The sequence below is a fragment of the Bos javanicus genome, chromosome 22 (genome assembly GCF_032452875.1).
Source record: "Bos javanicus breed banteng chromosome 22, ARS-OSU_banteng_1.0, whole genome shotgun sequence".
NCBI lineage: Eukaryota > Metazoa > Chordata > Mammalia > Artiodactyla > Bovidae > Bos > Bos javanicus.
The window spans coordinates 7,948,698-7,964,449 of record NC_083889.1 but is presented as its reverse complement, the minus strand read 5'-3'; the positions used below and the strand labels follow the sequence as shown (position 1 = coordinate 7,964,449).

At 40.9% G+C, this 15,752-nt stretch overlaps 1 protein-coding gene across 24 annotated transcripts in view; it reads left to right on the top strand.

Annotated features, from left to right (window-relative positions):
* Window positions 1–163: 163 nt before the first annotated feature.
* CLASP2 (cytoplasmic linker associated protein 2) overlaps window positions 164–15,752 on the top strand; it is a 174,674-nt gene continuing 159,085 nt past the window's right edge. For all 24 annotated transcript variants that reach the window (XM_061395783.1, XM_061395781.1, XM_061395779.1 and 21 more), the window contains exons 1-2: window positions 164–358; window positions 10,045–10,123. In XM_061395783.1, the coding sequence (XP_061251767.1) occupies window positions 164–358; window positions 10,045–10,123 (274 nt within the window). The remainder of the gene's footprint in view (window positions 359–10,044; window positions 10,124–15,752) is intronic.

Genomic DNA, 15,752 nt, shown 5'->3' with positions numbered 1-15,752 from the left:
TCTGGCGCTGCTCCCGCCGCCCGCCGCGGCCCGCGAGCCGCGCCTCGGCCGGACCGAGCGCGTCCCGCCCGTTCCCGCGGGGCCCCGCTCTGGCGGCTGGGCGGCGCTCGGCGAAAGTTGGCCCCTCACGAGCGAGCGGGCGGGCGGGCGGGCGGCCGCGGCCATGGAGCCCCGCAGCATGGAGTACTTCAGCGCCCAGGTGCAGCAGAAGGACGTCGGCGGCCGCCTGCAGGTCGGACAGGAGCTGCTGCTCTACCTCGGCGCGCCGGGCGCCATCCCGGATCTGGAGGAGGACCTGGCCCGTCTGAGCAAGACGGTCGACGCTCTCACCGGCTGGGTGGGCTCGAGCAACTACCGGGTAAGCGGCGGCTGCGCGGCCTGGCGGGGCACGCCCTCTCCCGCCGGCCCTTTAATCCCGGACGTGCTCGGACGGCCGGGTGGGCCCCCGGGTGGCCCCGGGCACCTCTGGACTTGCCCCCAGCGGCGAGCCTGCCTCTCCGAAAGCTAGCGGGAGCCCACCTTCCCACCAAGACCAACTTTTTCCACGATTGTGAGCAGTGGCAAATTCAGTGATTCCGTGACACCGTGTGGAGTTCCTTGGCACTAGGGCATTATGTTTCAACACCTATTTTAAAAAATTAGTGATCATTTACATGCGTAAAAGTGTAGCAGACCCTTTATTATACATTCGTACGTACCTGTGTAACACTACCCAGGGCAAGACGTAGGACAGGAAGATTCAGATTTTAAGTTCAAAAGAGATGTCAAGTTAATCCTTTTGAATTAGTATTTTTATCCTACTTAATCGCCTGGTTTCTTTTTTCTTGTATAATATTTTCTGTTTCTGAAAGGTTGTGCTTTTCGTGTCTAAAGCATCTTTAGAGCGTAATAAGGTGCCTGATTAAGTTTACCGTTAAATCTAGTGAAGAGTCTGACTTCATGGCATTATTTATTTGCTTTTCGTTTATAGTCGACGCAAAGCAGTTGAACGCTCTGTGTCATTTTGTTTTGCCGTAGTTAAGGACTGACTCGGATTTGAAACCGTGCCATGGCAGGTTAGCTGATACTGGCAAAAAATAAAAAGATGAGGTACAAGAAGGAATGAGTGTTTCAGAAGAGCCGGTAGTAGGCAGGTTGTAATGTAGCCACGTTGGGAAACCAGGTAAACTTTTTGTAATCAGCCTGTACTGTGGTTTTTAGCAGTAACTTTGCTTTCTAGTCTTCTGGTGGCAGTGTTGCTTTAAAATGCTGGTCCGAGCATCGTGTGGTTGAAGTGATTCTTCTTAGTAACAGATACTTATAACAGCGAATAGGCTGTACTTTGAAATCAATATCATCATAGAGAAGAAAGGGAAACTCTAAAATTATTATGCAGATTTAATGATGAAACTTAAGAGTTTTGGAAGGGTTTGACTTTTTACAAGGATAATAAACAGTTTGAGAATTAACCACCTCAGTGTTCCATTATATACTGCTTCTGTATTACTTTTGAAAACTTTGAGAAAAGTTAATGTTTAAGGATACACCATTACTGTTTAGAGGATTAGTCTTGTTTCTTTGGAAGACACGACCTAAATTTACTTGCACTGTAGGAAGGGCATACGCACTTAAGATAGTTGCTTTTGTGTGGTAGCCGAGGCTGCTGTAGAAAGTTGGCTCTTTGGTAACGCTTATGTCACCCCTATGCTGCCTGTGGTTGAATCGGCACTCCTCAGAGGTGCCATCAGTGAATGACAGTTGAGCAGTCCCATCTCCTGAAACATATTCTTGGCTTCTGTGATTCCACAGTATCCTGCTTTTTCTTTGATGTCTTTGCCCAGAACTTCTACTCAGTGCTTTGTTTTTCCTTTAACTGGTCCTTCAGAGTTAGATCCATCAGGGACCTGACTCAAGTTCTTATCTCTACTACATGTTCTCCCCATGCTCCTCTCCCCATGCTCCTCGGTAGACACTGTAGCCTGAGACAGTTTCAGAAATCGGGAGAGAACTCCCATAACCTCAGCTACAGACTTCCTTTTGTGCCCCTGTCACTCTGCCTTTTCTGTTATGGAAGTGAGCCTTTCTCACTTCTACCAGTTCCTCCATATGGGTATTGAAGGCGTGTGTATCCATGCCCTCTTGTCTTCTCAAGGACATGAATTCATCAACTTGGATCTCTCCTGCCTGAATCATTATTCCTCTCCTTTCTACTGAATTCTATAAGACCTTTTCTGACATTGTTCCGGAGAAGGCATTCTAATTAGTTTATTTTAAATTTATATACTGAGTTACCAAGCTAAGTCATCATTTTTTACTGAAGGTACAATGACTATTGAAATCTTTTGAAAAAAAGTGTATCAGTTTTTTGAATATACACACAAATAGAAGTGTACTTAAATTTCAAATTATGCTGAACAAAATAGTTTTTCTTCGGATTTGTTAGTACTTCACAATTTGAGTGTCTTTAATAACATTCATTGCTTCAGTGAATTTGCGTGCGTATACTTAATGCTAAGTATTTTTCCAGATATTGAGAACCCACCTATGGACAAGACTAGAAAGGCTTATTCTCTCAGCTTCAGTTGGGTGTTAATTAAGGACCTACAATGTGCAGACACTCCTCTGGGCACTTGAGATACAGAAGGGGGTGGCAACCCAGTCCATTATTCTTGCCTGAAGACCCATGGACAGAGGAGCATGGTGGGCTATATATATAGTTCACGGGGTCACTAAGAGTCGGACACAACCGAGCGACTAACATTATTACATGAGGACCTACGATGTACAGATATTCTTCTTGGCACTGGGATACAAGAATGAAAAAACGACAGAAGTCCTTGCCTTTGTGTGCTTGGATTCTCGTGGGGGCTGAGGAATAAACAAGATAAATAACTGGAGTCTCTTCTGTTTTAGATGATGATAAATGCTTTGGAGAAAAGCAGTGAAGGGAATAGAAGCATTGGGTAGGATGCAGATGTGTGAATTTTAAGTTGTCGGTGAAGACCTCACTGAGGGGAGTGAGATTGCTGCTGTCACGGAGATCCTATTAGAAAGAGGAAGGCAGATGGGTATACAGATTTGTTCCATGTAATAAGTGCTTATGAATCAACTGATGTGAAAGAATGAGGCGAAGATGAGACTGTTTGGGATGTAAAGGAAGTGAGATGAAATTTGAGTACGTTTAGGAAAGAAATATAGGAGTGAAGAATGCCTTTGGGCAGAGGAAACCACAAATGCAGAGAACTTAGTTCTGCTGAGGAACATAAAGTAGGCCAGTGTGGCTAGAGTTTCTAAGTGAGTTGAGGTGTTCAAAGAGGTGAAACTGGGGAGGCAGGTAGAAAGAGCTGTATAGGATTTTATTCTAAATCATTAGAGGGTTTTTACTTAGAGGTTTGGCTGCTCTGTGAGGTGAGTGAAGTGAGGGAAGTTGCTCAGCCGAGTCCGGCTCTTTGTGACCCCATGGACTGTAGCCTACCAGGCTCCTCAGTCCATGGAATTTTCTAGGCAAGAGTACTGGAGTGGTTGCCATCTTTGTGAGGAGTGGACAGTTAAAGCAGCAAAAGAATCGGAGAGTTGGTGGCTCAGACTGGTTAGGTAACAGTAGCAGTACTTGAGAAGTGAGAGATTGGGGTGTGATTTAATGGTAGAGCCAACGGCATTGAGTATGAGGGTTGAGAGAGAGGAATTGGGGGTCACTGCATTGCTTAAGCACTAATAGAGGGTAGTGTTTACTGAAATGGGGAAGACTGAGAAAACAAGTCAGGTGAAGGAAGTAAAAAGTTAGGTTTGAGAAGGTGGTTTGACATCCAAGTTGAGATGTTAAACCAGCAGTTGGGATCTTCAGCTGAGTGGAGAAATCATTAATTGAAGGTTTAAAAATGTGTGGATAGGTATGTACATTATATAAAATATATATGCTCTGGCATTTGATTTTGGTAAGTCCTGTGATTTTCAGTTCAGTTCAGCTCGGTTGCTCAGTCGTGTCCGACTCTTTGCGACCCCATGAATCACAGCACACCAGGCCTCCCTGTCCATCACTAACTCCTGAAGTTCACCCGAACTCATGTCCGTTGAGTCGGTGATGCCATCCAGCCATCTCATCCTCTGTCGTCCTGTTCTCTTCCTGCCCCCAATCCCGCCCAGCATCAGAGTCTTTTTCCAATGAGTCAACTCTTGAGGTGGCCAAAAAGCGGAAACTGGAGTTTCAGCTTCAGCATCAGTCCTTCCAAAGAACACCCAGGACTGATCTGCTTCAGAATGGGCTGGTTGGATCTCCTTGTAGTCCAAGGGACTCTCAAGAGTCTTCTCTAACACCACAGTTCAAAAGCATCAATTCTTCAGCACTCAGCTTTTCTTCACAGTCCAACTCTCACATCCATACATGACCACTGGAAAAACCAAATTTAAAAATGGTGTTATAGCAATAAACCTTGTAAAATGTTCCTTGTAAAATGTAGTTAAATATGATTACCACCATTTAAAGAGCCCTTCGTGAGTACCACGCATTGTCTCTGTGCTTTGTTTCCATTATCTCATTTCATCTTTAAGGTGGCCTTAGAAAGCCAGTACTGTTTCCTCATTGTGTAGAAAAGATGTCAGTATTTTGGCTTAGGTCCTAGACCTGGTAAATTGGTAGAGTACTTGAACCAAGGGACATTAGAATTTTCCTTTCCTTTTCTGTACTTTGGTAAACCTCTTCAACATCCTATCACTTGTCATCTCTACTCTTTTTTATTTTGTCTGTCTGTAAATGTAATAAGTAGACTCTCAAAATGGGAAGAACACTAAATAGCATTTATATTATAACTGTGTAGTGCTGGGCTAGTAACATGCTAGGATTTCAAGTCTTTTCTTGTAATACAAAATCACAGCTCTTTTACCATCTGAAGGATGATGCCACCTTCCAGTGTTAGCAAAACCTTGATTGTATATCTTATAAACCATCAATTTCTTACAGTATACTATTTTTTTTGTTTGAAGTCTGTCTGTATATATGGATCTTGTCTTTTTCGCTTGCCTGCCACATTGGAAGAACATCCAGGTTTTTAACTTTTTACTATTCACATTGTTCTTTTGCATTGTCACCTGTATGTGTGTATGAGAGTTCTGTAGGGTAGTGATTGTGAACCCTGTCCAATTTAGTGCCCCCTCTTTTTTTTTTTTTTGGCTGTGCCATGTGGCATGTGGGATCTTAGTTCCCTGACCAGGGATCAAACGCATGCCTCCTGCAATGAAAGTATGGTGTCTTAACCACTAGACTGCCAGGGAAGCTGCCAGCACCCTCTTTTAATGCTCCCCCTTACAATCCTGAAATAAAGTTTATAGATAATACTCAATACACATCATTTTTAAAAATCCCCAGTATGTTCTCACTGTACTATAAAGGAAAATTACATATAGTTACAATGAGATAAAATGTTTCAGTGTATAAATGTGCCAGCCTGATTACCCAGGGAGACATAATGCTAGTCAGATGGCTGCCCCAGTCCATGTTGCTGTAAATGTTACCACTGCCAATTCAGACCACTACTGGTGTGTGGTTGCTGGTGGTTCAGACTTTACAAGTGGCATTACTGTCAGTGATTGTGATATTCTGGAACTCTAAATTCTGAACCTTGTTTCATTCCTTTTGTATAGTTTGTATAATTTCTTTCTTTATTTACTAATTGTGAAAATAATGAGGTAAAAGTAACTAGCATGCTTCAGTGTTGGCCAGATAGTTTTTATTATCATACGAAGTCTTGCATTTAAATATGTCTAATACATTTCAAGTTCCTTAACCAGGGATTGAACCCATGTCCCCTACAGTGGAAGGGTGGAGTCTTAACCACTGAATCTTCAGGGAAGTTCCCAGTTATTATTCTTACTAATATCCAAACTGTTCTATCAGATGACCCTAAGAATCTTTGGTAGTCTTTGCTCTCCAGTATCATGAGATCATATTCCTGCTCCTGCCCTGGAATCAGCTACTTGGTTCCTTTTTGTGGGAAATGGTATGTGGAAACTACAACGTAGGTGCTCATGGAACTTATTGTTACTCATTTGATCTTTGTTTCTAGATTTTTTAATTTTAAAGAATAATATTTCTTCAGTTCATACTGATATTCAGATTCAAGACTGCAGTTTTTGCTATTTTTATATATCTTCCATCTATATCTCCTTTTATCAACAGAAATTCTAAATAACATTGACAGTTTCTCTTTGGCAGAGTTTTGTTTTTGTCTTTAGGGTATATCCCACTAGAGAGGGACAGTCAAATTGCTTTATTTTAGTCACTTGGAATAGTCTTCTGTGTGGTTATGCTGTTAATTGAGTATACATTGCAGTTTACTTGGGCTTCCTGGTGGCTCAGATGGTTAAGAATCTACCTGCAGTGTGGGAGACCTAGGGTTGATCCCTGGGTCGAGAAGATCCCTAGAGAAAGCAATGGCAACCCACTCCAGGATTCTTGGCTGGAGAATTCCGTGGACAGAGGAGCCTGGGTGGGCTACAGAGTTCATGGGGTCTCAAAGAGTTGGACATGACTGAGTGACTAACATCCCATTATTTTTACTTATTTTATTTCATTTTCAATGAAATTAGTTATTGCTGCAAAGAAGGTATATTCAAAGTAGTCTGTTTTCTTTGTCTGTGACTTATACCCTATTCCCAGCCATAAAATTTTTTTTTTCTGATTATCTTTCCATTGTTGTTATTTTTTAAACATTCATAACTATATCCCTTAATATTTGTAGCCCTCCTTTAAAATTTCTTTTAATTAAAATTTTTTAATTGGAGGAAAATTGCTTTACAACATTGTGTTACTTTCTACTACGTGAATCAGCTCTAAGTATACATATATTCCCTTGCTGTTGAGCCTCCCTTCCACCCCCGACCTGTAGTCCCATTTTTAAATATATATTAAATATGTGTCTCTCCAACTTGCTTTTTTCACTTAATGTATCTTGGAGTTCATTGTAAAGCAAAAGTTCGGTAGCCCTCAGTTTTATTTTTAAAGTGTCATAGTACTCAGTAGTGTGGATGGACCATAATTTTTGAATCTGTCTCATACTGATGAACGTTTGGGTAGTTTCCAGTCTCTTGCATTAGTCTTTTTGTGTCTTCTCATAATTTTGCTGGTGTATCTTCAGGATAGATTCCTAAGTGAGTTCTTACTAAGAGTGTGTGTTTTTCCTGCTGATTTCAGATATTGCTTTCATCATCTATGAAATTTTGTGTATGAGTGTGACTGTGCACTTCCAGTTAAGTTTTTAATAGCTTTATTGATGTAATTCACATGTTACACGGTTCCCTCGTTTCAGATGCACACCTCATTGTTTTTTAGTGTATTTGCAGGTATGCATGACTGTCAGCACAGTCGATTTTGGAGCATTTTCATTACCTCAAAAAAAACCCCTGTACCATTTAGCTGTTACCTCCCTACCCCCTACATCCACTAGCCCTAAGCACTACTCATCTACTTTCTCTCTGTTTGGATTTGTTTGTTCTGGACATTTCTGAGAAGTTGAATCACACAACATGTAACCATTTGTGTCTGGCTTTTTCACTCCTCAGAATGTTTTCAAGGTCTGTCCATGTTGTAGCTTGTGTTGGTCATCACCCTGCTGTGTGCTTAGTCGCTCAGTCAGGTCCGACCCTTTGCACCTCCATGGACTGTAGCTCGCCAGGCTCCCCTGTCCCTAGGAATTCTCCAGGCAGGAATACTGGAGTGGGTTGCCATGCCCTCCAGGGGATCTTCCCAACCCTCGTCCCCCGCATTGCAGGCAGATTCTTTACTGTCTGAGTCACCATGAAGCCCATCAGTCATTACTGTTTATGGCCAAATTGTATTTGATTGCATGCATATACCACATTTTGTTTATTTACCAATCTGATGGCCATTTGGGCTTTTCTACCTTTGGGCTGTGATGAATGATGTATAATGACATTGGCAGGCAAGCATCTATGTCCTGCTTTAATCCCTTTGGGTATATACCTAGGAGTGGAATTGTTGAGTCCTCATTGTTTCTGCACCCACCCCCCAACTTTGTTGTTGTTCAGTCGCTAAGTCGTGTTTGACTCTTTGTGACCCCATAGACTGCAGCGTGCCAGGCTCCTCTGTCCTCCTCTATCTCCCGGAGTTCGTTCACATTCATGTTCATTCAGTCAATGATGCTATCTAACCATCTCATCCTCTGCTGCCCCCTTCTTTTGCCTTCAGTCTTTCCCAGCATCAGGGTCTTTTCCATTGAGTTGACTCTTCACATCAGGTGGCCAAAGTACGAGAGCTTCAGCTTCTGCATCTGTTGTTCCAGTAGATATTCAGGGTTGATCTCCTTTAGGATTGCCTGGTTGGATATCCTTGCAGTCCAAGGGACTCTCCAGAGTCTCCTCCAGCACCACGATTCGAAAGCATTGATTTTTCAGCGCTCAGCCTTCTTTATGGTCCAACTCTCACATCCATACATGACTACTGGACAAACCATAGCTTTGACTAGATGGACCTTTCTCAGCAAAGTGGTGTCTCTGCTTTTTAATATGCTGTCTAGGTTTGTCATAGCTTTTCTTCCAAGGAGCAAGCATCTTTTAATTTCATGGCTGCAGTCACTATCCACAGTGATTTTTGGAGCCCAAGAAAATAAAATCTGTCACTGCTTCCACTTTTTCCTCTTCTATTTGCCATGAAATGATGGGACTAGATGCCATGATCTTAGTTTTTTGAATGTTGAGTTTGAAGACAGACTTTTCTCTCTTGTCTATCACCCTCATCAAGAGGCTCTTTTAGTTCTTTATTTTTTGCCATTAGAGTAGTATCATCTATATATCTGTGGCTGTTGATACTTCTTGCAGTCTTGATTCCAGCTTGTAAATCATCTACATACACTTTAGGCTGTCTCTTTTTTCTTGTACTTCAGAGAGGGGTTTTCTCCTTTCCCCAGTGGTAAACTGCGGTTGCTTCTTCTTACCTTGCTGCCTCGTTTATGAGTAGTGGGGCTATTCTGTTTTCCTGGCCCAGCTTCAGTCTTAGGAACCCTCTGTCCCTGACCCTTAAGGTAAAGCTCTGTCAGAAATCCTGTCCCTCCTCACCTGGAGAGCTTTATCCACGAGAGCCCAGTGTGGTTTCCTGCTCCTGCCCTTGAAGTAGAAGGCTTTTTTTTTTTCCCTTTTCTCTTAGTAGTTGTTAGTTTTTACCTCTGTCAGGAGGATAACAGTGTTTCTCTTTCCATCTGTAGCTTCAAACTTTTGTTTCTTATAGGACAAGGAGCTGGAAAAGGTTTGTGATTTGCTTGTAGAGGTAGCTACTCGTTTCTACCAAGACTTGTAACTACCAAGAGACTTTCTCTGATCTCCCGCCCTGTTCTCAGTCTTAATTGTGAGTGTCTAGTGGAGGTTTGTGGAGAAAGCCTGCAAGTAGACGTGAACTCTCCTTGTGTCTGCCGCTAATAGGTTTCTGTATTTTCACGCTAACCCACACTCAGGTATTAACAAGGAGTTGAATATACCTGAATTCTTTTTACCCACTTGTACTGTGGCTTCATCTTATGTCCTCTTCCACATGTGACCTACTGCTTATGTCTCATCTCTCCTTGGCATCTGTCTTTCCTTAAGATTTCAAGCTAGATGATGATTCTACAACCATAGCTTTCTAAATGGATTCAAGAATAGTTACGGTTTTGTAGATTATTTGGCTTTTTCTTGTTTACAGTGGGAGTGATCATTGTTTCCAGTTTCTTCATCCTAGACAGAAGCTGGAATTCCTCTGTAATGAAATGTGCTGTTTTTGCTTAAATGTTTCATTTAAGAAACATTTCAACATTACAGGAAACTTGCAGATATAGTCCGTGAACTCCTGTGTACCCTTTACCTAATTCAGCAGTTATTAATATTTTGCCAAATAGGCTATATCACTATCTTCCTGCATTTGCATATTATTATTGTTATTGGCCATTTAAGAATAGCGTGCCCTAAGCTCATGACTGTTTACCCTGAATATTTCAGTGGTAATAGATGAAGAACTTTATGTCGCAGTTACATATTGTTATACATCTGTAATTTGTATTCATTAAAATTTCTTTCTGTCTGTAGGTCTCATTAATGGGATTGGAAATTTTAAGTGCCTTTGTGGACAGATTATCAACACGATTTAAGTCCTATGTAGCAATGGGTAAGTTCATTTTATTTACAAATTATTTTAGTGTTTCACATACTGACTTTTTCATAGTTTTTGTTTAACAGAATTAGTTCTCTGTAAATGCACAAATGTAATTGTATACAATTCAGAGATCTACTACTTAGTATTTTAATTTGCTGAGACATGAAAGATTTTCAGTTCAGTTCAGTTCAGTTGCTCAGTTGTGTCTGACTTTTTGCAACCCCATGAATCACAGCACACCTCCAGGCCTCCCTGTCCATCACCAACTCCCGGAGTTCACTCAAACTCATGTCCATCGAGTCAGTGATGCCATCCAGCCATCTCATCCTCTGTTGTCCCCTTCTCCTCCTGCCCCCAATCCCTCCCAGCATCAGGGTCTTTTCCAATCAGTCAACTTTTTGTTTGCATGAGGTGGCAAAAGTATTGGAGTTTCAGCTTCAGTGTCAGTCCTTCCAGTGAACACCCAGGACTGATGGACTGGTTGTATCTCCTTGCAGTCCAAGGGACTCTCAAGAGTCTTCTCCAACACCACAGTTCAGAAGCATCAATTCTTTGGCCCTCAGCTTTCTTCACAGTCCAGCTCTCACATCCATACATGACCACTGGAAAAACCATAGCTTTGACTAGATGGACCTTTGTTGGCAAAGTAGTATCTTTGCTTTTCAATATACTATCTAAGTTGGTCATAACTTTCCTTCCAAGGAGTAAGGTCTTTTAATTTCATGGCTGCAGTCACCATCTTCAGTGATTTTGGAGCACAAAAAAATAAAATTTGACACTGTTTCCACTGTTTCCACTGTTTCCCCATCTATTTCTCATGAAGTGATGGGACCAGATGCCATGATCTTCGTTTTCTGAATGTTGAGCTTTAAGCCAACTTTTTCACTCTCCTCTTGCACTTTCATCAAGAGGCTCTTTAGTTCCTCTTCACTTTCTGCCATAAGGGTGGTGTCATCTGCATATCTGAGGTGATTGATAAATCTCCTGGCAATCTTGATTCCAGCTTGTGTTTCTTCCAGCCCAGCGTTTCTCATGATGTACTCTGCATGTAAATTAAATAAGCAGGGTGACAATATACAGCCTTGATGTACTATTTTTCCTAATTGGAACCAGTCTGTTGTTCTGTGTCCAGTTCTAACTGTTGCTTCCTGACCTGCATACAGATTTCTCAAGAGGCAGGTCAGGTGGTCTGGAAGCCTATTTAAATAAATATGTTTCCTTTGAGACAAACACAAAAGCAAAAAAATTATCGAATATACATCTAATAGATTTTTACTTCTTATTTCAATTTTTTTTTACTGTATCTTTTACTTTTTTGTAACATATTAATAATTTGCAACATAATTTGCAGCACCACTTTTCAGTCTTATCTGTGGTAAGGGACCAGTTTTTTCATTGCTTGTCTATTGCACACCAGTATTTTATAAAATACAGTACAAATAAATTATAGTGAAATGAAATGAAAAAAAATACAAGGCTCAATTTTTATTGTGAGAGTCAACAAATGTAAAATTTACTTTGGTCATATTGTTTCCAAACCGTGTTTTAGAAACACTCACTGTCTTGACCACAAGATGTTTGTAGACTGGCCCTGGGCTGCTGGCCACGCTCCGACCAGCACTTGTGGTGTGTCTGCAGTCCAGAGTGCTGCGCCGCTGTCACACTTGTGTATAGAAGTTAGGTGGCAGACTGGGCTGGACTTGCCTTTTCAACCGAAGTGACCTTTGTGTGCCTTCTGGAGTGCTTCAATGAGTGGATTGGGTCCTATTATATAGAAATGTATTTAAGGATAGCCTCAGATGTTTGTGATTTCTTTTATGGATTCAGTTAATGCCTCACAGTGTACCATCATCCTTATTTTCAAATTATCTTTTGTCAGCTTCATGTTCAGTATACCACTCAATTCTGCCAATATATGCCTTTATTTTTACTGCCTCTCCTTTCAACGGAAGTATGTGAGTAACTGTCCCTATCTGTATTATTTCCTTTTTAATCAATCAGATCAGATCAGTCGCTCAGTTGTGTCCGACTCTTTGAGACCCCATGAATCACAGCACGCCAGGCCTCCCTGTCCATCACCAACTCCCGGAGTTCACTCAGACTCACGTCCATCGAGTCAGTGATGCCATTCCAGCCATCTCATCCTCAGTGTTCCCCTTCTCCTCCTGCCCCCAATCCCTCCCAGCATCAGAGTCTTTCCCAATGAGTCAACTCTTCGCATGAGGTGGCCACAGTACTGGAGTTTCAGCTTTAGCATCATTCCTTCCAAAGAAATCCCAGGGCTGATCTCCTTCAGAATGGACTGGTTGGATCTCCTTGCAGTCCAAGGGACTCTCAAGAGTCTTCTCCAACACCACAGTTCAAAGGCATCAATTCTTCGGCGCTCAGCCTTTTTCACAGTCCAACTCTCACATCCATACATGACCGCAGGAAAAACCATAGCCTTGACTAGACGAACCTTTGTTGGCAAAGTAACGTCTCTGCTTTTGAATATGCTATCTAGGTTGGTCATAACTTTCCTTCCAAAGAGTAAGCGTCTTTTAATTTCATGGCTGCAGTCACCATCTGTAGTGATTTTGGAGCCCAGAAAAATAAAGTCTGACACTGTTTCCACTGTTTCCCCATCTATTTCCTATGAAGTGGTGGGACCGGATGCCATGATCTTCGTTTTCTGAATGTTGAGCTTTAAGCCAACTTTTTCACTCTCCACTTTCACTTTCATCAAGAGGCTTTTGAGTTCCTCTTCACTTTCTGTCATAAGGGTGGTGTCATCTGCATATCTGAGGTTATTGATATTTCTCCCAGCAATCTTGATTCCAGCTTGTGTTTCTTCCAGTCCAGCGTTTCTCATGATGTACTCTGCATATAAGTTAAATAAACAGGGTGACAGTATACAGCCTTGATGTACTCCTTTTCCTATTTGGAACCAGTCTGTTGTTCTATGTCCAGTTCTAACTGGTGCTTCCTGACCTGCACACAGATTTCTCAAGAGGCAGGTCAGGTGGTCTGGTATTCCCATCTCTTTCAGAATTTTCCACAGTTTATTGTGATCCACACAGTCAAAGGCTTTGGCATAGTCAATAAAGCAGAAATAGATGTTTTTCTGGAACTCTCTTGCTTTTTCCATGATCCAGCAGATGTTGGCAATTTGATCTCTGGTTCCTCTGCCTTTTCTAAAACCAGCTTGAACATCAGGAAGTTCATGGTTCACATATTGCTGAAGGCTGGCTTGGAGAATTTTGAGCATTACTTTACTAGCATGTGAGATGAGTGCAATTGTGCAGTAGTTTGACCATTCTTTGGCATTGCCTTTCTTTGGGATTGGAATGAAAACTAATACCTGGTTCCAATTCAATCTTTGTATGAATTGCTTCTGAAAAGATGATTTTTGAAACTGTCAATCTCCTGGTTAAAATCCTATGATAGATGTTAACATGTGTTACTTGCTTATGTCTTATCTTAAAGTAATTTGAATTAACATTTAGGAAATTTTACATAAAAATTCATATTTGCAGCTTGTCTTGAAAATTGGCCAATGCAGCAACCCTGATCGTCTTTGCATTCCCACATACGAATATCTATAGAAGCTCTGCTGTAGCTTCCTCTTTGGGTCACGAGCTTTCCAGCCCTTAAGTTCCTGCCATTTCCTCTTGTCTCCTCATAACTGGAATCTTGGTTATAATATACAGGTTGGAATACTGCAGTTCTTGGATCTGGCTCGTTTTTGGTGTTTCTGGCACCTCCTTGACTGTAGGCATCTGAATTTGTGACCCCTGCCCTATTAGTTTTGCAGACAATATTTCAGACTTCAGAGTAATTCTGGGTATTCCATATCTCACTTACTTCTCACACATAACCAGATGTAGTTTGATGTACGTACTGACTGCTGGAATTTAGGTACTGTGGAAATATTAGGACCAGAATCCTCATTTGCTGCCTCCCAGGACTATCCTGTTTTTAAAACTTACTTCTGATTTTGCTGTCCTTGGAGTTTCAGTCTTCTCAGCCCGTATGACTCTTCTCCACCTCAGCAGCCTTATTTATCTGTGATCGTCAGTAAATACTGTCCACTTTTGTTAATCAAAAACTTGCTCACTCTTGTTAGTTCTGGCTTAACTTGTTTATGCCTCTGCTATGCTGTTTTTTCTTTTTCAAATCTTCTTTTCTCCAGGGTCCTTCCTTTCTCTTTTAATGATTTACTTCTGATTTTAGTATGTAGGGGTTTTTCAGATTAATCTCACCCAGTACTGAATTTTTCTTTACTTCATGATTCTATACCCTTAAAAATTAATTAATTACATTAAGTTGTTTTTGTTGGCTAGTGCTTTTTGTATATATTTCCCACATAACTACATAGTCTTATGTGTATAGCTTTTTATCTGTTAATCTCTTACTCTTTTTGTTTACCCCTATGCATTTACTGTTAGTGTTGTTTTCACTTTAAACCCTAAGTGTTCATTATTGTTCTTAGTGAAACGTGAGCTTGTTATTATTTCAGAGTCAGTGTGATGTAATAGGAATATTTAATCACAGTTTTGCTACCATTTATTGAATGCCTATTTTTTATCCATTTACTGGGCTTCTCTGCTTTACATAAATGAAAGATTATCCTCAAATAATTATTTCTAATTTGTGTGACAAATTACCTCTACAAGATAGGCTGTAGTGTATCTTTGTGCTCTTAGAGAAATATATTACTAGACTAAGAATCCCAGAGTTGACTTGAAGAATCTGCCTGCAATGCAGGAGACCCGGGGTCTATCCCTGGGTTGGGAAGAGCCCCTCGAGAAGAGAATGACTACCCAGTCCACTATTCTTGCCTGGAGAATTCCACATCGAACATGACTAAGCAACTAACACTTTCTTGTTTTACTCCATCTTAAATCTCAGCCAAACTATTTTAGAAGCCTTTCCTTGAAAGGAAATTGAATTCAGTTATGTTTTGGAGGGTTTTTTTTTTTTTTTGATAACGTAACCTGTAACCTTGGATATATGTAACTTGCTATGAGTGATACTGTTTTTCTTTTGATACACTTAGGTTATTAACTATTGTTACAGATATTTTTAATCTTTTTATAGTAATAGTGAAGTTTTAGGAAAATTGGGATCCATGGTCAGTTCTAGTACCAAAAAGAGTATGGACTCTATTAATGTAATTATTAGTATATTTACATTTTCTTTGGTTACTAGATGTTTTATGGAAAAATTAAATGTTCAAACCTCCCCAAAACACAATTTAATTTAACACTGACCACCGGCCTTGGTTATTTTTTGTCTGTCCCCTACTTGCCACTACCACCCTTGGTCATGCAGGTTGCAGGATCCTAGTTCCCCAACCGCGGATTGAACCTGGCCCCTTGGCAGTGAAAACAGGGAGTCCTAACTACTGGACTGCCAGGGAACTTTATGAAAACAAAATCCAGTAAAGATATTTAAAGATATTTACAAATCTTAAACAGATAAGTTTTAGTCCAAAATGATGTTGTAGAAAGTATTAGAGCAGTCAGGGTACATGGTCCTCAGCTTTGCATCTTGTAAATGGTTTGCATCTTATACAATGCTAAGAGAATGCTAAGAGAATAAAATAATACAGCTATGCTTCCGTGTTTATACTAATAAAATATACTAACTTCTTTCATGT